At 42.0% G+C, this 23,414-nt stretch overlaps 2 protein-coding genes across 2 annotated transcripts in view; both read left to right on the plus strand.

Moving 5' to 3' along the window:
• LOC129779104 (protein arginine N-methyltransferase 9-like) lies at window positions 1–10,664 on the plus strand. The gene is made up of 2 exons (XM_055786373.1): window positions 1–561; window positions 8,511–10,664. The coding sequence occupies exons 1-2, from the start codon at window positions 245–247 to the stop codon at window positions 10,453–10,455; spliced, it is 2,262 nt and encodes a 753-aa protein (XP_055642348.1). The 5' UTR covers window positions 1–244; the 3' UTR covers window positions 10,456–10,664.
• A 10,609-nt stretch (window positions 10,665–21,273) lies between these two features.
• The window catches only part of LOC129780298 (6-phosphofructo-2-kinase/fructose-2,6-bisphosphatase 1-like), a 270,999-nt gene continuing 268,858 nt past the window's right edge, over window positions 21,274–23,414 (plus strand). The window contains exon 1 of the mRNA XM_055788378.1: window positions 21,274–22,671. Coding sequence (XP_055644353.1) covers window positions 22,578–22,671 — 94 coding nt within the window. The 5' untranslated portion in view covers window positions 21,274–22,577. The remainder of the gene's footprint in view (window positions 22,672–23,414) is intronic.

Below are 23,414 nucleotides of genomic sequence, written 5' to 3' on the forward strand. Positions count from 1 at the left end.
CGAAGCAGAGTCGACCTTGAAAATTTTGACAACCGCAGCCGTTCTCGCTCGTGCCAAGAAGAAGCAGGATTCAAAAAATCGATTTTTCCTGTTTTGCGCGACTGAAAACTCACCTGAGCAAGAGTGCGGTATTACGATCCACTAGTGTTTACAAATGGATCGCTAGATGCGTTGACGATCGTGGAAGCGTCCAGCGAAAAGAAATTGCAATATCTGTCCCTTCGCTAAATTAAGTACACTGAAAATGAGCAGCGATGAAGAGATTCTGGTTGGCGAATTAAAAGTGGTTTACGATTTTGTGACGCGCGCAAAGTTCCGCAAAGCATTCGGTGTCCTGCAGAAGCTGTTGCAGCAGAACACACCAGAGCTGACGGACGCTCCCAAATGCGTGGATGACAAGGACTCACTGGAGGAACTGTTTCTATTCGTCGTCAGCAAATACGCCGATCAGCTCGAGCAGGAGGAAAAATTCCAGCAGGTATTCGATATTATCGAACAAGGATTGGAGCTGTTTCCCGAGCATCCGGAGCTTTTGAACGAGACTGGTGTTCGTCTGCAGCGGTAAGTCGCACCCAAATTAAGCATGCCTAGAATTGTTTGTTACTTCTTTGGAACGTTTGTTTTTAGTTTGTAACATGGAAGCGATACGAAATTTTCTCAAGGGGACACTTTCTGGCAAGTTGTGGAATGGGTACAAAATCGAACTTCTCGCCCATCAGCTGTACTTCATTGGTGTGGGAGTCAAGTGTGGCTTTGTTTGGGACATTAATTCGTTCGGACCGGGTGCCACGAATGAGTTGCTGGGTCAACTCAAATTGAGGAATCTTGTCGAAGATTCTTTGGTAGTGTTTGAGATTGGAGAAGATTTTGGGATTTTTGATACCAAGCGACTTGATGTGCTGTGTTGCGATCATTTTTGCTTTATTAATGTGTCTAAACATCTGTCTTGTCCTGAAATCATTAGATTTTCCGAGGATCAGCATTCCATTGCAAAACATCTAAATTTAGCATTTTCGCGGCTCAAAACCATTGATAAGGATAAGATCGTTTCGTTGAATTTTGTCTCGGAGAATGTTTGCTTTCCCACTGTTTTTGGGGTGCTGATTGGATATCCGATTGTGTACTGGTACGATACGAGCCGTTCGGACGAGAATTGCTTAACCGGAGTGCCTTTGGAGATTTTCCAAGCCGGTTTAATGCCCGGAGCAGAACGACGGTTTATTCCAACTGTATCATTCAGCGTTCCTAGCTGTATTGTGTCCACATCTGCGATGATTCGAAGTAAACTGGAAGCATGGAAGAAAATGGTTACCGATAATGGATTTAAGTTTACACATTTTGTTACATCTTTAGATGATGTTCTGCTTTAGTTTTTATGGCCGATTGTGATTTTTTTGGTACAAATATACACATTAATACTGATCCGTTCTGTTTTTCTTTTATTTGTATCATATGATCTGAAATGATAATTTCATGACCTGCCAAAATGTCCGCACTAATCTCGCGATGGAGAAATTCGTATTCTTTTTCATAATTTAAAAACTGGGGAAATCTAATGAGTACAAAGAGCTGGTAAGAAAAAAAAACACATTTTGGTATATTCTGATTTCCTAAAAATTTACGGAGTTCCTATGCCAGACAATATTCACGTAACGATAAACCACAGAGCCCCAATCATCCGCGGAATATGGTGGGAAAGTCATCGTAAGATATAAGACTGAAAATGATCGGAGAAGATTCGGTGAAGAAAGATATTTCAGCGTAAACTATGGATTAAATTATGTCGTTTACACCAGTGAACAGATGGTGTAAAAACCATGACCAAACAAAAGAGTAACAGCCTGACATTCACCGTAAAATTTCGGGAAGGCCTTTTCCGCTAGAGTAATCGGCGCTTTACTGTATTTACATCACGAATCGTTTGATTGATCTTTTTCTGTATGTGGTTCATTTTGAGATGAATGATTTATTGTGAATCGATCTCTGTTGTGGGAATTTTATCATCTTTTGATGAGTGATACTGCAAGATTTACAAACAGATCACTTTTTTATTTTTGTTGGCTCAACGTTATGAATTCATGGATATTGGGTTCGATTAGGCCAGAATAGGCAAGAGGCTTTCGGGGCAGAATACCTCTCAACATGCAATAAATGCGATCCAAAAGATGCTCATGACTTGTTATTTCAATCAACCCTCCTGTATTCGCGCGATAAATCATAATTCGCGCACGGTTTCACAGACCGAAACTTGAACTTCTCTGTAATTCTGCTATTGCGTATGTTTTAGGCTTTATTGTTATTGTTATTTGGAGAAGAGGGTATAAAGGAATGAATAAACTCCAGACAATATGTTTTCTTCGCCTTTATTTAATTTTAATAGTCATCTAATTCAGCCTTCTCAAAACAGACTAATTTTTGATACTCCTATACAACTAACGATATTCGATGTTTTTCCTGTTAATAATTGAAAATAAGCAATTGAATAAAAATCATGAAAGAATAAACAACTATGAAACAACATAAAAACGTATTAGACCCATTCCATGAGGTTATGCACCAGAAACCCGAATTTCAAATCTGGTTTTAGGAGAAAATTGAAAAAGTTTTTTGAATAAGCACTAGTTATATCATATTTTTTTTGTAACAAATTTGATTTTTATGCACCAACCTTTGAGAGAGGCGGGTTTAAAAGATGGGTAGACCTACGTTTCATTTTGTAATTCATGAGAAACACGCATTTGAAAAACAGGTATTTTGAAGCGTTGTCACGTCACAAAAATAGGTTCATAGGTTCAAACATTTTTATACTTGGGTTCTTGGGTATACGATCCATCCCAGTGTGACGTAACAACATTTTGACTAACTACAAACATTTTTTTTTTGCGTTTTCATGAATAATGAATAAGCACACAAAATTAAACGATGTTATAATAGAATTAAGAAAATTTCCAACAAGAATCATCAGTTGGAGAATATTTTATAGTTAGATTGGCTTGTTGTCAGTCAAATACTTTTGTGACGTGGCAACACCTGACTTTTTGCTGTTTCGGACTGTTGAACATTAATGATTAATTTAATTAATTACAGTTTCGTTTCAAAACATACAAATGATCTTTCTCCTATGTTTTATCAACAATATATGAACGTAGATTCCAAAATCTCTCTCTCTCTCTCTCTCTCTCTCTCTATATATATATATATATATATATATATATATATATATATATATATATATATATATATATATATATATATATATATATTTAAATGTTCTGTTCGTTTGTGTACGCGTCAAAAATTCGAAAAGTACGGAACCGATTGAGCTCAAAGTTGTACACAACATACAACCCACTTCAAGGAAAATTGGAAAAAAATAATGTTATATATGACCAGAGTGCGTTTCTGAAATTGAGCTTCTAATGAAAATCGACTATTCAGTAATGAATATGTGTTCTATGTGAAGGAAACATCTTTTTTACACGTGTTTGACAAAATCATGAACTGAAATTGTGTTTCGAAGTGATTTAAAATTTATCGATTTCCCTCATCTACATCTCTATATATATATATAAGGCTGTCAAAAAAGTCCTGCGGTATTTTTTTTGAATTTTCATTTGTTCATAAAATTAGTTACGATCATCTGTTTTAAGTCAAATATGCGCCGTTTTGTTCGATCACTTGTTCCCAACGAGATGCCAACTTCATAATACCCCTGTTATAGAAGCTCGCTTCCTTATTGGCAAAAAAATCGGATAGCCAATTTTCACAGGCCTCTTTTGTGGCTAACTTCTGACTACCTAGCACGTTCGCCATGGACAAAAACAGTTGGTAGTCACTTGGTGCAAGGTCCGGACTATACGGCGGATGCAAAAGAACCTCCCATCCGAGCTCCCGGAGCTTCTGGCGCGTCACCAAAGAAGTGTGTGGCCTGGCGTTGTCCTGATGGAAGACAATGCGGCCTCTGTTTATCAAAGATGGCCTCTTCTTCATGAGTGCTACCTTCAAGCGGTCCAGTTGTTGGCAGTACAGGTCCGAATTGAGCGTTTGGGCATAGGAAAGCAGCTCATAATAGATTATTCCTTGACAATCCCACCAAACACACAGCAGAACCTTCCTGGCCGTTAATGAGGGCTTGGCCACCGTCTGAGCCGCTTCAGCGGGCTTCGACCACGACCGTTTGCGCTTCACGATGTCGTAAGTGACCCACTTTTCATCGCCAGTCACCATCCGCTTCAGAAACGGGTCGATTTTGTTGCGATTCAGCAGCGATTCACATGCGTCGATACGGTCAAAGATGTTTTTTTGCGTCAACGTGTGTGGCACCCATACATCGAGATTCTTTGTGAATCCAAGCTTCTTCAAATGGTTAATAACGGTTTGATGACTTATCCCCAGCCCTTGGCCGATGCTACGGCTGCTACTATGCCGGTCTTTCTCGGCTAATTCAGCGATTTTGTCGCAATTTTCGACGACAGGCCTTCCGGAGCGTGGCGCATCTTCGACGACCTCTACACCAGAACGAAAACGTTGAAACCATCGTTGTGCGGTGGAAATGGAAACTGTATCGTGTCCATAAACTGCACAAATTTTATTGGCAGTTTGAGATGCATTTTTGCCTTTGTCATAGTAGTACTGTTAAATATGTCGGATTTTCTCTTTATTTTGCTCCATATTTCCGACACTATAACTCACGAACGACTTAACCAAACAAAACACTGTCAAGGAGTATATTATAGCGCGCCAAAATACCTTTCCAACAAGCTATAGTATGACTCGATACAATAAATACAACTAGAACTACGCGCTTACGACACCTCGCGGAAATACCGCAGGACTTCTGATTCTTATAGACTCGGAAACTACTGAACCGATCGACATGAAAATTGGTATGTAGGGGTTTTTGGGACCGGGGAAGGTTTTCGTGATATTTTGAGACCCCTCCCCCCTCTCTAAGGGGGGGCTGCCATACAAATGAAACACAAATTTCTGCATTACTCGGAAATTAACCAAGAAAACGAAACCAAAGTTGGCATGTGAAAGTTTTAGGGTGCAATAAATGTTTCTATGATGGTTAGACAGTCCTTCCCCCACTCAAAGGGGGGGCTGTCATACAAATGAAACACAAATTTCTGCATTACTCGAGAATTAATCAAGCAAATGAAACCAAATTTGGCATGTGGAGGTTTTAGGATGCAATAAATGTTTCTATGGTGTTAAGATACTCCTTCCCCCTCTCTTAGAGGGGGCTGCCGTACAAATGAAATACAAATTTTTGCATTACCCGAGAATTAATCAAGCAAATTAAACCAAATTAGGCATATGGAAACTTTAGGGTGCAATGAATGTTTCTATGGTGGTTAGATACCCCTCCCCCCTCTCTTAGGGGTGGCTGCCATACAAATAAAACACAAATTTCTGCATTACTCGAGAATTAATCAAGTAAATGGGCGGGACGAAGTTTGCCGGGTTAGCTAGTATATATATATATATATATATATATATATATATATATATATATATATATATATATATATATATATAACTATATATTTTTTTTTTCTGTTCGTTTGTGAGCGCGTTCAAAACTCGAAAAGTACGGAACCGATTGAGCTCAAACTATGAGACAATATACAAAACAACCAAACACAACTTGGATTGTTGTTACAACATAAAAAATGAAAATTCAACTCAACCATGCAACCACAATGTGCCACAGCATAGCGTGGCAGGGTACAGCTAGTATATTATATAATATATAAGTCCGGGAATGGCATGAAATCCCACAATATGATCGTGAATGGTAATGTTGGCATATATCCATGGGTGCGCCAAGGGGAATAAAAAAAAGCATAATGTTTAATAGTGAGAGATAGGATTTAAGTGAGAGGGAGATAATGTTTGAGTGGAAAGAACTTAGCCTTAGAGCGACCTGTGTGGAGTTATACAAAGTTATACAATACATACAAACGCACACGCAAACATCTACGATCAACGATCAACGATCAAAGTCAATGTCAAAGTCAAAGTCATCTTCAATACGCAAACATAAACGCCCGTGCACAGGTAACGGGTGTTAAATAAAAAATGAGAATTTTTTCAATCACATATACATTTTTTTTTATTTTTTCTTTCATCGATTTCAGTATTTTTTATTAATAACATAATGTATTTTCTTCAAAAAAATGTCAGTGAATGTTTGAGTAAGGGCCGTGGTCTGCTGTTCGACGCAACTTTGTCGCGATGCTCTCACAAGAACGTTGTACGACACTTACGTCCATTTTCCGGATACTTGTAGTCAGTTGCTTCGTGTCCTTGGCCCTCCAATTGTTTTTATACACTAGGGCACTGAGTTAGCCAAAGAAATACTCTATTGGGCGGCACTGGGGCAAGTTTGTTGGGTTACGATCTTTTGGCACGAACGGTATCTTTTTCTACTCAAGATACGCCAGCGTCTTCTTGGCGTAATGGGACGTACTTCCCATCCGCGTGATGCTCGTTCAGGAACGGCAGTAGGATTTTATCGAGGCACTCTTCTCGATAGATTTGTTGGTTGATTGCCAGACCGCTCAGCTGAAACCAAGGCTTTGAAATGCCCCGGTCGGAAATGGCGATGTACAATATAATCTTTTCTTCAAACTTGTGCTTGAATTTGTATTTCACTTCAGGCGGTGTGGATGACTTGTCGCTGGATTAGTAATTATCATTTCCAGGAATATGCGTTTTGGACAGCGGAAAATAGCTTTCGTCGTCCAGAACGAAATACGTCCCGCGGTATTTTTTGGTCATCCACCGACACTGTGATTTAACCGTCTCAATCTGCTCCTCCGTGTACTCCGGCGACCTCGTCTTCTTCCTGCAGACGATTCCTTCCATCTTGAGGGTCCGATGGATCAATACGTGGGAGCAGCCATATTTCCGACCGGCGTCACACAGGCTGGTTGCGTCCTTGTTGTCAAACAGCTTCTTTAACGATGTCTTCCTCTGCTTCGTCATTATCGTCACCGGACGACCACTTCCAACCTTCCGCTCTACGTTCAGGGAACCCAGGATACGATATACCGTACTGACAGGTACATTTTCTTCCTTAAAATGTGCCACCGTGAACATTTTTCCTTGCTGGAAATGCGTTTCGTAGAACCGTACAATGCGTTCGCGGAGCACGTGCTGTTTCGACGCCATCTTTGCTTTGACTAAATTAAAACTAGCAAAACCAAACACCCCTACTCTTTCTAGGGAGCCCAAAGAGCAATTTTCTTGGAGAAAGAAAATTTTACGCTCTTTATTTGAGTTACTGAAAGGTATTGAAAAAATTCTCATTTTTTATTTAATACGTGCGCGGATGCATACCTAAAGGTAACAGGTAGCTTCAATTTATATAGCTTATTTCGGTGAACATACCATGAACAATTAAAATTGCTTTGTCTCGCAATGTTTCACAATCTAAAAGAACATAGAACTCATTTTGCACACAGGTCAAAAATATTTCTTCTCTGTTTTTGAAGGAATGAAAAATTAGTCACGATTTTCAAGTTGTTTCTGAATTACAATGGAGTTGAGCGCCGTTGTTTTGCACGAATTAACGAGAAAAGATTCTCCAGACAATCTTGGACGAGTTGTTATGGATATCATTATTATATTATAGATATGGGTATTTAAAAGACTTATTTTATCCTTTATCCTTTTTGAGATTGCCTTACTGAAAATATGCAAAATCATCAAATTCGCATCAACCAAATGTTACGATTCATAAAACCAGAAATTTAAAAAAAACGAAATTTTATAATACTTGGCCACTCTGGCATCTTTATGTCATGGCTTCGTTTTTGTACGACGAAGAAGAGTGAGAAGCCAGTTGTCTCACCTTGTTTTAGGTTTACATGTGGAATGGAATGGAATGAAACATAAAAAACGCGTGATCTAAAGCGATCAGTATGTCATAGCACGCGATGAGCTTCAATTAATCGCAACGCATCGCACAGCACCGCGTTTATTATGTCCTCGGCCTAACTGTCCCAGCTTCGGCCAATTGAACGTTACTGGGTAATTGTCAAGGCCGAGTTCTAGGAGTAAGGTCTTCTTCTTCTTCTTGAATGGCGTTAACGTTCCCTGTGGAACATTTGCCGCCTCAACGTATGCATTAACTAGCGTCATTTATTATTACTTAGTTGAGATTTCTTAAGTCAAATAACATGCCTTGAATGTATTCTGAGGGGCAAGTTCTAGAATACGCGTGACCACAGTGCAAGTCGAAGAAATTTCTCTGACGAAAAATCCCCCGGCCAGAACGGGAATCGAACCCGAACACCCGGTATGATAATGTTAGACGCTAACCACTCGGCCACCTAGGAGTAAGGTTCAGTGTCTAAAAATATGAATTAATTAAAACAAAGATTCGATTATTTCACAGAATAAAATAGATATGTTATACTACACCTAATATATGGTTTGCAATGCGCACTATTTCTATCGTATTAACTTGTTTCTATATTCTATTCTACTATTTATTTCAGATACGGCCGCTCGTTGGAGGCTTCGATATGCTTCGAGCGCGTCCTCTTGCAAGATCCCAAATATCTGAAGGCATATCAAAATCTCCAGAACACCAAGTGTGAGCTTGTCGAGCGATGGCACTTCCGCATGTTGAACGACGTGGTGCGGAACGCAGCCTACCGGGCGGCCATCCAAAACCAGATAAAGGCCGGCCACTGCGAAATGCTGGACATCGGGACAGGTACCGGACTGTTGTCGCTGTATGCGCTTAACTGCGAAGGTATCCGGAAGGTGGCCGCTTGCGATGGGTCCGAGATTATGGTGCAGATTGCGCGGGACGTTTTCGGTGCCAACGGGCTGAGCGATAGGATCTGTTTGTTTCAGAGTTTCTCGCAGGATTTGAAGATCGGAGACAAGTTCTCGCTGATAGTGACGGAAACTTTGGACTCCGGGGCATTTGGGGAGGGGATTTTGGAGACGCTGATACATGCGAAAAGGAATTTACTCTTTCCAGAGGGACGGATCATCCCTAGTCAGGTGTCGTTGCACGTGTCCGGTTACACGTCGCGTGCGCTTACCTCGAGCAATATTCTTATCAACGAAGTTTTTAGCAGTGATTTTAATCTTCCAAGCAATTGTTTGATTTCGAAGGAAGGAATCAAATGCTACGATGCAGAGGATGTTAGTAGAATTAAGGCAAATGACGACTTCCTCTTCGTGACGGACACAGTATGCGCGATAACCGTTGATTTCAATGATCTTGAATGTTTGGAGCGATGGCAGGAGGGACTGGAAGAAGGCCAATTTGAGTTGGTCTGTTCCGACGATGGCATTTTGGATGGTTTTGTTGTTTGGTTCGATCTTTTCCTGGACGAAGAGAACAAAATCAGTACGGATCCGACGGCAAATACCTGCTGGAATCAAGCAATATTCAAATTGAACCAAAGATTACCAGTTACAAAGGATCAACGCCTAACTTTGACCATGACCTGTAAGGACGGTGCGCTTGCTCTCTCCCACAATCTAAACTCCATGGATAATCAAATTAGTATTGATGAACACGTGCTTGAATTTTTAAATGATTCTGAATATTATAACAAGTTGACTACCGATATTGAGGTATTAGAGGACTTAGATAAAGTGTTAGATTTATCGCTTTTTCCTTACGCGGGGTTGAAGCTCCTCAAAGAGGGTAAAACATCCGTTCTATTCTGTTTGGATCGCTCGGAGGATTTGATTGAATTTCTCGCTAATCAAAATGACATCCCGATGTCGGCAATCATGCTGCTGAGCAGCCTACCGGAAGCATTTCTATTGAGCGATTATACGCTGGATTTGATCATTCTTCAGCCGGTGGATGTCTTCGGACAAATGAATAGCGAGCACTTCTGTCAGTATCAATCTCTCTATCCCAAATTAAAACCCACCGGATCGATTATCCCTTCCCTTGTGGAGCTGCATGGCAGTGTCATTCGCTCCGATTGGATTGTCAAATGTTGCCGTGTAGAGAATCCCGAATTGCACAAATTCCACATTGGAAGGTATTTGTCGACGTTGGAAACCGAAAACCACCTCGATCTCGGTCCTTTTACGTATGAAAATTTATCGGAGCCAACCAAGCTGGCCGCGGTTCATTTCGACGGAAAGCTTCACGAAGTGGGCAAGGAATTGTCGCTTGATGTACCGACCGATGCGAAACATATCCATGCCATATTATACTATTACCAGATCGAATTTGTACCGCAAAAGGAATTTCTTAGCACCCAGCGGGGGCAAAGTTTTGCCAAGCGGTCCGCTTTTATCATTCCAAAAGATGCATTCCAGAGCGCCGCTATGATGCAGGAGGGGGAGGAGCAGGAAGACGACGCGGATGGCGATCAGAGTCTTACCAAAGTGGAAAAAGTCAATATTAATATAGTCCAAAATCATGGTGTTATTAAGTGCAATCTGTTTGATTGCCAGTAGGAGGCAATAAAATCAATATACTATTTACAAATACATACACAACATTATAATATGCTCGCACTTCTATCAGAACCAATATGATTAAACGAAAAGAGTGATCTGACACACAAACACTTTCTGAGGACCCTACCTAGAGTACCTGTAGTATTGCAGAAGGCTGGTTTCAATGGTGTAGTCAAGATATCACACCCTTATCATACATATCACCTATCAGCTTAGAATGAGAAAAAAATCAGTGGATATCAGAATCAATGTTAGTCATTTCGATAGGAGAATAAATGCTATGACTCAAAATGATAAACTGTGCATAAAAATTATGTGAAGTGCTCCCCATCGATTTGAAAGCGGAAAGCGGAGTTTCATTTCAATCTCATTTAGTGTATACATAGTTGTGTTTTAAAGTCAGTCATGTTTCCTACAGAGCTGTACGATACTCGATTTTAGATCCTGTGTAGCAACCGGCGATGTGCTTTCTGACTCCGCGCTGACTGTAATCTGAGAAGGCAACCGTGTGTTACGTTTCAAGGTCACTTCGGTCAGCAACTTTGTGGTCCCTGTGAGTCGTCCTAATAATCCTCTCAACCGGAACTTCGCCATCGAGGAACTTTCTGTCGTCCTACGTTCCGCAGAAGGTGAGTCAACTGGCCCTGACGGTATCGACTATAAGATGCTGAAACAGTTGTCCCAGCTCGGACAGTCCACCCTTCTCAGCATCTTTAACGACCTGTGGGATACACACGAATTTCCCGAGGGTTGGAGACACAGCCTAGTAATACCGATACCTAAGGTCGGTCAAAGCAGCAACAACGTGAAAGGCTACCGTCCAATTTCCGTAACCTCCTGTTCATCCAAGATCCTAGAAAGAATGGCGTATATACGCCTGGTCACCTTTCTAACCAAAAATAGAAAATTGGACTATCGACAGTTCGCCTTCTGACCGGGTATGGGCACCAACAACTACTTCGCGACCCTCGGAGACGTGATAGCCGAAGCCAACAGGAACCGTCAGCAGATGTAGATGGTAGCACTGGACCTGGAAAAGGCATACAACAGAACATGGATCCCGTTAGTGCTGAAAACTCTGGCAGATGGGGGCGTTGACGGGAAATTACTGCACTTCATCAAGAACTTCGTCACACGCCGAACCTTTGAGGTCAAAATTGGTAACATCAGTTCCCGAGCTTTCCGCGACGAAACAGGAGTACCTCAAGATTCTGTTCTTGCCGTCACCTTCTTCCTCGTCGCCATGAATAGCCTGTTCCAGGTCCTGCCTGGGGGAGTCTTCGTATTTGTCTACGCGGACGACATTCTTCTGATGGCAGTGGGTGACACCCATAGGATTTCACGCATCAGGATACAGGCAGATACCAATGCCATCGGCCGGTGGGCGGCCGAGAGAGGATTTAGACTTTCAGCGCAGAAGAGCATATGGTGATTTGCAGCGACAGACATCATGGCCCCAACTCCAGGGTCCAGCTATATCAAAACAACATTCCCCGCCGAAAAACGCTAAAGATCCTTGAAGTGTTTGTTGACCACAAACTTAGCTTCCTCCGCCATTTCGAGGAAGTTAAGAAGAGCTGTGCCACCCGGTTGAATCTGTTGCAAACCATTTCCAAACCGCACCGGACCAACAACAGAAATATCCGGCTACTGGTGGCCAAAGCCATCATCAGCAGCCGCCTCACCTATGGCCTTGAACTGACGTGTTTGTCCGGAGACAAGTTCCCAAAATCTCTGGCACCGATCTACAACAAAGCATTACGGACTGTCTCCGGTCTCCTGCCATCAACACCAGTTGCCTCTGTCTGCGCTGAAATTGGAGAACCTCATTTCGATCTAATCATAGACTCGGCGATCGTAGTCAGGACTGCCAGTTTCTTGTCGAAAACCAGCGGTAGAGGGGAGACCCACCTGACCGCCCTTAGCAAAACGATCCTGCAGCGGGTGGCGTATTACAACCCCCCGGTGGCAAAACAATCCTGGTTTGGTGCGAACGACTGGAGGTTCCCAACTGTTCTCGTCGAGAACGGTATTAGGGACAACTTTCGAGCTCGATCGGTCTGCTAGAATATTTCAAGACCATCATAGCAGAAAAATACCGTCTCCACGAGATCAGATATGGGGTGAGCGATAATAATAATAGTCGGATTTCCAGCAAGAAACTCGCGGACATCTGTCAGGTCTTCTCGGCCGAAGTGGCCGACATCTTCGAGGCAACTACAACTTCATCTTCCAAGCCGTTGTTGGTCGTCTCCGATTCGGCAAGCGCCATTGATGCAATCGGTGCGACCAGGTCCAAGCATCCATGGGTACAGGGCATCAGGAAGTACATATTGTCCGACACTGTGCTCATGTGGGTCCCCGGACACAACTGCATCGCAGGGAATGAAGCGGCTGACAGGTTCGCCGGAATCGGTCACACCAGACCGTTCTTCACTCGGGATGTGCCGCTTGACGATGTGAAGTTGTGGATCACCAACTCTTTCCGCACCTTTTGGTCCGAAAGGGGAGGGGGCAGTTCCTCAGAAAAGTCAAGGGCACGATTGTCAGGTTTGACGATGTTAAAGGAATGAGAGAACAACGAATCCTGTCCAGGCTGAGGACCGGTCACTGCTCGGTCTCACCGGATTCAATAGAGGACCCTTCCATCTATTCTGCGACCTCTGCCAAATCCACAACTCCGTCGAGCACTTCTTGTGTGGTTGCCCGAAATTTGATGATCTGCGGAATTCATGGAATCAGCGGGTGTGTAAGAGACATCTTGAGGGACGATCCAGCAAGAGTAGCAGCGCTTGTCTGCTACCTAAAAGATGCCGAACTATTTTTTAAGATCTAGCGTCTGAACAATGGATCAGACAAGAAGATCCTTGTTCCTTCCCCTCCACGATGAAGGAGAATAACAACACTTCGGCATCTTCAACGGCACGGCTTTCTCTCCACTGGCCTGGAGCTATGGGTCGAGGACATCCTTGCCATCTGGTCCAACAAGCAAACAGCAAGTTCTTTGTTAAGTTATGTTTCGCAAAAGGATTTATATGTGTTTAATTTTTACGTCCAACTTTTATGTGATAATTTTATGTGCAATCTGTTCTCAACGAAACTTGCGGCAATGCCTTCGATAAAGAGGCGAACCAGCTCAGGAGGCTGAAAACCTCTCAAATAAAGAATAAAAAAAAATTCAAGGTCTGTGGTTGGGAAAATTAAGTCGCTCTATCGATCATGACCATTCGTTGGATTACGAAAATGAACTGCATTACCCACTATGATATTCATCAAAAACATCCTAACTGTCGTGACCATGGCTTGAGAATTTCGAAACTAAAAGATGAAAATGTTTTTTCTTACTTCTTCCTTTCTCTCCAGCCAGAGTTATTCCCGATTGTGAGTATTCTCTATTCACACTGAAACATCGATTCTGCGATTCCTTTGAATTTGAGAGCAAACGCTTTCACTTGTTGGTTGTAACTGCTCGAATGGGCTATATTCATTATCATTTTAATGGGCAGTTTAACATGTGAATAGACGTTCGTTGCTTTCAATTGAAAGTTTCATTCGATTTCATTCATCATCGTTAAAAAATGGGTGGGTTATACATAAGATATAACCACAAGGTTGGCACAGGACTATCGTTGGCTTGGTAATCATTTGAGCGTATTGATTAAATTATTGATTATACCATTGATTGAAAGAAACAATTTTCGAATTCATTTGCGAACAATCCCCAATTTAGGTCAATTCATGCATTGTGATAGATAACGTTCTTCGTTGTAAGTCTGACGTATGGCATGATGCATTGTTCATTTATCGTGGACTTCCAAAATATGTGAACAGAAGAATGGCTAAACGATCAATGTATTGTACATTTTCCTCTGAAGTTATTGCTTCTCCTAAGTGTACGTACTTCTCGAAACGCCAATTTGCTTGATTTGATGAACTTCAGGCATTCAGTTTTGATTTTGACATGTAAGTTGTGTTACCATTTGTATTATTCATCGTGTTTGTTTGAGTATTGCATTATTTCATATCATGCTTGTAAGAAAATGTGCCACAAAAATACATACCCAGTGTTAGGGATTGAGTTAAGTCAACATTACACTTACATATGAAAGCTGGAATAGAGAATGAGTGTCGCGCGGAAATAGAGATGGGGATAAGAATGAACAATAGTAAACAGATGAGGGAAGGGAAAGTTGAGAGAAATGACCGAGAAAAGCGAAAGAAAGAAACAGATAATGTACAGGGCAGATGAATTATAATTTAAATCGAGAAGATTGAGATAAATTACACTACAAAATAATTGGTAGCCCAAAAATATTGTGAGTGTAAGTGTGGAAGAATCAAGTAGGGTAACACGGGGTGAGTTGGACATACGGGGTGATTTGGACCACCCCTTCATCTCAAAAAGTACGGCTCAACTTGGATTTTTTATAATGTCATTTTCTTTTATCATTTAACCGTATGTAACTAACGTAAAAAACTTTGGTAAAATTCGACAGGTGGAAGGAAACGGTAGCATGAACACAACAAGCACTTTGATTGTCAAAAAATGTGAGTTTTCCGATCGTGGTTTCAAGGTTTTTCCCGCTGATTAAACAAACTTTTCGTGTATTGTGCGGTAAAGTTCTGTTCGTTTACAGAAGAGGATCAATTTGATGCAGCAAAACTGTAAGTTTGATAACAATAATGAAATTAATTGCATGTTGTGTGGGGTGACATGGACACGTTTCTGTGGGGTGAATTGGTCCTACAGGTTTGAGGCTTTTCTTTGATCCAATTGATTCCAGATGTCACGGAATTACAAAAAGAGGGTGGGCAGACAACGTTGGAAGAAGGAGGAGCTTGAAAGAGCAACTCAGGCCATTAAGAACGGATTTTCTTAGACCGACAACGAAAGTGTTTGAAAATGCTCGAACAACAGTGAAAAGATTCATGCAGAATTCGAGATCCAATTTTTCTGGTTTGGAATCTGCCCAAGACACCTGGTTTCGATCCCAAAACACTTACTAATTTTAACATTACCCCAAAATACTTCACATAAACATAAGTATGTTTTTTTTTGATGAAACACGCACTAGACCAAATCACCCCACAGACGGTCCAAATCACCCCGCATCAAATTTTAATGTCCAAAAATCACCTTATTTATTTTATGATATATTTGGTAGTTTGAAGCATGATATAATGATTAAACATTATTGATTGAGTGAAAACAAGTGTAGCTCAGTATGCCAAACCGATGTAGTGGTTCTCAGATTTTCAACAAAATTGGTTTTGTTCCTTATCGCAAAACATTAGACCCGATTTTTTTTTCATTATGGTGCTCATTTCTACTTAAGGGTGGTGCGAAAAATCAATCTTTTCCATTTTTTTCCCAAAAATGACTTTTTTAAAAAATTTATAACTTTTGAACCACTGGCTTTGGACTAAAAGGCGCTATATTTTTGTATATTTTTTCTTGAAAGTTGAGGATTTTTACATAACATATCTCGATATCATTCCTTTTTACATTACTTTTGCGAAAAATCTGGATTTTGGTTTTTGTTATTATTGATTGAGTTAGTTTTTCATAGTTTCCTCGGTTAAAGATATAGCGCCCAGAGAGGTATTATTGTTCGTTTTTGAGTTATTATTTTTCAAATTTAATATGTTTTAAGTCTTCGTTCAATATTCCTATGTGACTAGAATCCAATCTTCCCGAACGTGTGATATTTTTTCAAAGAAGGTAGCCCAGTACCATTTCTACTGACGCTTGTGCGAATGGATACACCAGACAGTCCAAGTAAGAAAACGTACGACGAATTGGTATCGACGCTGTAAAACATTTTAAACCAGAAATGAATAAAGGGTCCGAACGTTATCGCCATTTCACCAGGCAGATCAGAAAGATGGTCAATCGGTCACGGAATACGTAGTGGAACTGAAATTACTCGCGGAAAAGTGTTACCATGGCGACTTTTTGACAGAGACACCTCGTGATAGATTTATGTTCGGAATCTACGATGGCAGGCTCCGTACACACCTGCTGAAACAAGAAGACGTTACGTTCGACAAGGCAGTGGAAGAAGCCTTGTCGTGGGAATTAGCCGTAAAGGACAAGAAAGGTCTGAAGAAAAAAACGTGCGATAAATGCGGTCGCGATCACGATCATGGGAAGTTTCTAGCAAGGAAATGGAAGTGGTATTGGAGGGAAGCATGGTGATAACGGAGACACTGTTCGTGGAAGGTTTTAATGAAAAATGTGGAGGCGATCTGGCGGTAGTGGTAACATCCATACTTCTCACGCTAAAGATCACGAGTTCAATTCTCACTCCCGACATTTTCCCAAAATGGAAGGTAAAAGTGATGAACCAGCCGAAATTGTTAAAAGTCACTATGATACAGAAAAAAACAACCATCAACACCACGGAAGAAACGCTGTGCCTACGAGACGTATTGCGACTACACCCAAAGTCAAGCCTTTCCCGTACAACATCGAGTCTCACTCGTGGGTACTTGAGTAACATAGCGCACTGGAACGCTCAGCAGGCTAGTGAAATCACTTGATTTGTGACGTATTAAGTAATACGGGAAGGGGTTAATTTTTAGCACAAGTTATGGCATCCCGATTTATTACATAAAATGAGCTGAAAAATAACAGAGAATGTTCTACTCCCCGATACATGTATATCATTTGTATAATATATATGCTAGAGTCAGTATGAGCGAGCGAAACAGGAGACACATCTGAATGAAAGCATATGAAAGCTTTTCTTATAGTTTGCTAAATACACGGCCCAGACAGAGAAAGATATATTCTCGTTCATGTTCTTCTTTATCCTCTTAGAAAACACTTTTCAACTTCATTTTATGATGAGGTGTAATATTATCACGCTTCTATATAACAGTACTGGCAGCTATATGGATAGCGCGGTCGTGTGAAATAGCTTTGCATTCCAGCCGGCCTTGGTTCGATCCCTACTGACGATCCCTATGGACTTTTTTTTTGGCACAATCCCAAATGAAATGAGAAAAGAAAACAAAAAGAGATGTCTGCTCGCATACTTACAAACCATTTTTAAGCTTTTAAAACAGCTCATTAATTGCGCATTTGACTCTCCAGCACACGAAATGGCATCATTTCTGCCAAAGATGTAATGTTTTCTGCCAACGCTAGTTTGGGTGTACCAGACGACAGTCGTCCACACTTGTGGGTACCACTAGGAGCCGGATTATGTGGACACATGATATGAACAAATTCGTGATCCGCGCCTTTTACATCTGCGCTGCTTTGAAGACGGACATGAGCGGTCGCCCTCGAATACTTACAATGTTCGAGGAAGCGTATCCAAAGTTTGTCGGGAGGCTTGATCAGAACGCGATGAACGCGAGGTGTAGAGCGATTGTACGCAACAACATGCTCTTCTTAACGGGAATCGACCAGATCAAGCAGCAGGCGCAAAGGGAATTAAGCTACAGAACAAACAGAGCAAGCGATGAGTCGAGACGAAGTTCAGTACGGCTGAGCAATTTATTCGCGAGTGGGGCACGCGAATCAGAATCAGTGGAGGCCACAGTACAACAACCCCCTGAGCCGGTAGATCCATAGCCAGATCAACAGCTACTACGCCATCTGGTTTTTCATTACGACGAGACGATCTCACACGCTGCACTTGGTTGATGTTGAGAACATGGAGGATTTGCACCTGAAAGTTTACTGTGCTGCTGTGGTGTCCGCTAAAAGTTTAGGATACCGTATCAGCCTAAGAGGCGGACTGCTCCAATATCTACGTGAAAGGCGCGAGCCTTCATGGCGAAGGAGATTGGAGCAACGGACCCTAAATAAGCGTGCCGCAATTGGAAGGCTGATGGCGTATAGAAGAGGTAGCAGATCGGCGAAATTATATCGCCAAGTTGCTGTGATCGTGCGGCCTACTGAACTTCGGCAGCTGGGAGCTCACCAGCTGACGGGAAAACTCGACACACTGGTACAGCAATTGAGCGTCCTAACAAAATGGCTGAACCGTTACTCTAACTCTACAAAGGAAAGAATGATGTCCGCGAACCGCAGCACCGGGCCCCGATGGTGTTTAGAACTTCTAGCACATGAACCTGACCGTCGCACATCCAAAGACAGCTGAGTGCTTCAACAAGGCGCTACGTGATCCACACAACCTTCCTGAACTCGCCATCCGTGGCGTCACCTTCCTCCTCCCGAAAGACAGCAACACATTGAACCCATAAAAGACAGACAGACCGATAACGTGCCTATCGAGTCTGTACAAAATACTAAGCAGCATCATTACTGCCAAAGTTTCTGCCCACTGCGAACAACACCACATTATCGCAGAAGAGCAGAAAGGATGCAGGAAAAATACGCATGGCTGCAAAGACCCGGCCATCATCGGCGCTGCCATAGTCGTGTTGCAGTTTAGAACGCTGCAGATAAAGAGAAGGATATTCCAAGGCGACTCTTTCAGCCCGCTTTGGTTTCGTCTGGTACTGAACCCCCTCAGTAGGACGCTCAATAGAAACGGTCATGGCTATAAAATAAGAAGTCCACGAAGAAGTGATCCATACCTTCTACATGGACGATCTCAAGGACTACGCTGTTTCACGTCAGTGGCTAGGTGTAGCTATCCGAGTTATCGAAGAAATAAGCGGGGACATCTGCATGGAGTTCGGCCTCGATAAGTGCCACTGTGTCCATCTGCTGAAAGGACAGCTCACCGATTCCGGAGGTTGCGAGATCTATGATGGTGAGTTAATAAGGGACATGGTGCGTGGCGAATCTTATAAATATCTTGGATTCCGACAGCTCACCGGGACTCGCCACTCCGACATCAAGATGAAGCTGCGAGACAAGTTCTCGAGTCGAGTGAACAGTGTCTTAATGACTTTGTTCAATGCGGGGAACAAGGTACGCGCGATCAACACATTCGCGGTTCCCCTGCTGACCTTATATTTTGGAGTAGTCAAGTGGAACAAAACCGACCTAGAAGACCTTGAGAGGAGTATGAGGAAAGCATTCAAAGAGGCCGGAATGCACTATCCTCAATCGGCACTGCAGGGAGTGTCACTACCACGCAAAGAAGGGGGACTTGGAATAGACGACATATCTGCACTGTATGTTGCTCAGGTACGGATAACTGCGCGAGTTCTTCGCAGAACGCGCCAACCAAAACGCACCATACCGAGCTGTCTGCGCCGATACAGCGCTCTGCACTTGGCGCAATCGGAGTACCAATTCAACTGCAATCTGCAGACAGTGGAGGAGAAGATTGCAGTTTGGAAGCAGAAGGCAGTGCATGGTGCCCACCCCTATCAACGGGACCGGTCACACGTCGACAAGGCCGCGTCTAATCTGTGGCTAACACGTGATGGACTCTCTTCAGTAGTAGAAGCCGACATGATAACCAACTGCAGGCGTTACGTTTGGCATCAATGCAATGAAGAAGATTGCAAAAAAATGCAATGAAGAAGATTGTGATGGTAATTTTTTGGAGAACCTAGAATTAAGAAATATTTTTACTATTCTATGCACTAATCAAAGTTTTAACACGAGTCGCTCACTAAACCATGAACTGTTTAGTCCATATCTAGTTTGGATCAATGGCTTCCTATGGCAAAAAATGAACTCGGTACTCATTTTCAAAGGTGACAAAATAAACACAGTATACCGTTGCTACATCAACTAGCGATGTAGTTGTTACGACCCACCACAGGCACTGTTCAAGACAACCGACGAGGCAACGAAGGAATAAATTATATATTTTTTATATTGCACTGTAGTTTTAGCTAATTAGACTTAAGTTAATAATTATGTAGTTATAATATATTCAAATAGTTTTAAAATGTATTGCTTGATGGTGGCTCTTTATCCACTTGAGCCTAATTAAATCAATAAAGGAAAAAAAATAAAATAAATAAACACAGAGGTCTACATCGGGTTTTTAAGTAAGTATGTTCTTTCATGGATCAAATAGCAGTACGGCCCGGAGCGAGCCTGTTGTATTTCGACAAGATGGGACTCCTTGCCAAACCTCGGACCACACTCCGAAGTGATTGCAGGAACATCTGCCGTTCTGGGCGAAGCGTATATGCCCGCCAACCAGCCCCGATCTTTTTCCGCTGGATTACTCAGCATGGCGCGCTTGAAGGGCAAGGCCTGTTCTAAATGCCCGCCAGAATACAGCAAGCCTCAAACAAACATTGACCCGTACCTGAAGAGAAATGCTTCCAGGCTTCGACGTGCGTTCCGGAAGCTTGTGGAGGGCGTAATTGCAGCAAGTGGAAATTCGATCGACTCTCAGAAATATCTCCCTTTTGAATGAATAAAAAACAAAATCGAAATTTTTGAGAACTTTTCAGGTTTTGACATTAATCAATAGTGCAAACATTTTCACGCATACGGTAAATATGTTTGGGGAGCATAGATTGTTCTTACCAATGGACCAATCAGAATGGCATTGGTACTGGTATTTTTGATAAGATAATGTATGACACTTTCATATTGTTGAATAGTTTGTTTCGAGCAGTATAATTTTCTTAATTATAATAATAGATGTGTAGAACTTTCGATGCAAATGTTTCTAGAATCTATCAAGAATTCAAGGTCTAGTTATAAACGTTTTAACGTGGCTCACTTTGTAATAATCAATGTTGCTTTGCACGATGTTGCAAAAAAACGTCGATTCACCGCTGAGATGAACAACCCATCCACCACGTTTGAGCCATATCAGCCAAGAACAACGCTCACGCTCTACCGTGTGCCACTCGTTGTCTATTTGACTACGCCTCGCGCAAACAGCGTAATCGGTTCCAATCATTCACATTTTATTTGTGCGCTTCATGCGGTCAAGAATTATTTTTACTCATCTGCCTTTGTTTGTCTTTCGTTCCGAAGGCAGCGTACCGACGACCGTGTTCTACTTTTTGAGCAATTTTCGTGAATCTCTCCGATTAACTCGGCTCAGTTTGAATCTGAATCTTGGAAGTGTTGTTACGCTGGTCGGCGCTCGATCCTCATACTTGGCAAAAAGTGTCACCGAGAATTACTAAGCTGGCTCAGCGGAATCGTACACAAACTGGCCAACCAGGAGTTTCGATCGGTGCCCGCGTCATAGCCCATGGCATGACGGATGTGAAAAAGCTAATCAAGTATACCTCATCCAATCATTTTAGCGAAAAGACAAGAAAGATCGGGAAGGTGTGAATGTGTGGTAGAATCGCGCCGAGAGGAAAAGTTTATGTAACTGAGAAAGTAGTCCAAAATTCAATCTAGTTTGGAACCGCTGCAGGTCGCTAGTTTGTACCGCCTTGCTTGAAACGACAAATGAGACTGTGCAGTGGAAGGCGCCGTTCAATACCTGTAGCTCTTGTTCGGAAGCTGTGTGATTAATCTTGTTTTGGTTGAGCTGTTTGTTGTTGACGATTTGTTCTATTTTGATTGAGAGGAAACCGTTGCAGTGGAAAATATTCATCGCTGATTGTGTTTCACCGCACATGCTTGTAACCAAGCAAAGGAGATAGTTCAGCAATCCAGCGCGGAGGAGAGTCCAGCGACTATCGAGGCAAACTATCGAAAAATATAAATAGCGCACAAAGATAGTGTAACAACCTGTTTCACGGTTAACTTGTTCTGTTTTCTCGTGTGCCGAGTGTTTATAGTCCAAAAATCGCGCGCGCGTACAAAGTGCAATTGCAGTTTCGCGTTCGACAAGTGCAATTTGCGTGTCATCGCAGCATCTATTGCAATTGCCCAGGGTGGTAATCTGTTCTGTGTGCTGGCTCGGAGACGAGGCGCTTCTTTGGTTGAAACTTGTGCTGTGCGGATAGCGTAGCGTTGTTCTTGGCGATTATTGAGCCCCGCACCCATTCGACCGATAATTCATTCAGAAAGGAAGTGATTACTTCGATACGTTCAATAAAGCTGTGCTTTGGACGAGGAATCAGGAAAGGGAATTTCCCGCGTCTCGTCGTGTAGAACAATTGAATTCCCCTGGCAAGGATTTCACCGGGAAGTAAACGAGTGCAACATTCTAGGAATCTAGTGCAGCGGTAATAGAAGCTCGTAGCAGGTTTTATTCGTGGGAAGAACAAAATCAAAACAAACACATTTGTCATCTTGACAGAAAGCGGATATGGCTCCAATTGCTACCACCAATGATCCCAAGCTGGCCCTGACCAGTGAGGATGCCTTGACTGGTCATTCGAATGTCAGCTACTTCAGTAACCGTAAGTATGAAAGATTTTCGCGATGCAAGAATGTACTGTTTCAGTTTCACGATGAAGATGAACCTAAGAAAGGGTGGTATGGGCGAATGGATGTTCGCTTGCTTCAGCACGTGTGGGATTTTTTATTTTTATTGTTTTACAGTACGCTCTTTGACAGTGAGTGTGGACAGAAATTCCATAGACTGCAATTTGGCCAATGAACAGAGGTTGCCTCACACCATAGTGATTGATTCTTTAATATTCGTTTCAGTTTTTTTTTCACCGAAAATATTATTCTAAGTACGATTTTCAACATTTTGGCTTAATGTTTTTATTTATTTTGTCAATCAAATGTAGACTACATACATATGTTATTACAATGTTCTCTTATATACTAATTGTTATTTTCACGGCACATGTTTTTAACTTGCTCTCTATTCATTGTGATGTCAATTTTGTCGCAATGACGATTGTACATAAGCATCATGCGATTTACAGGAGCGTTGCTAGCATAATTTGTTCTAGATGCTTTTATTAGGAATAAGCTCCTTGTTCTTAATTGACGTCCTGCTACATAAAAGTTTAGGCCAGATAACAATTCCGTTGACTGTACGCGTTGTGAAATAAGATCGTTTACAAAGAAAAGCATTGTAAGTTTTCTACGTTCTTTAAGTGTTTTTATGTTGATGAGCATGCAGCGTGCTTCGTATGAGGGAAGAGGGAATGATGACCAGTTCAATTTACAGAGTGCATACAAAAGAAAT

This window comes from Toxorhynchites rutilus, chromosome 3 (assembly GCF_029784135.1).
Source record: "Toxorhynchites rutilus septentrionalis strain SRP chromosome 3, ASM2978413v1, whole genome shotgun sequence".
NCBI classification, from domain to species: domain Eukaryota; kingdom Metazoa; phylum Arthropoda; class Insecta; order Diptera; family Culicidae; genus Toxorhynchites; species Toxorhynchites rutilus.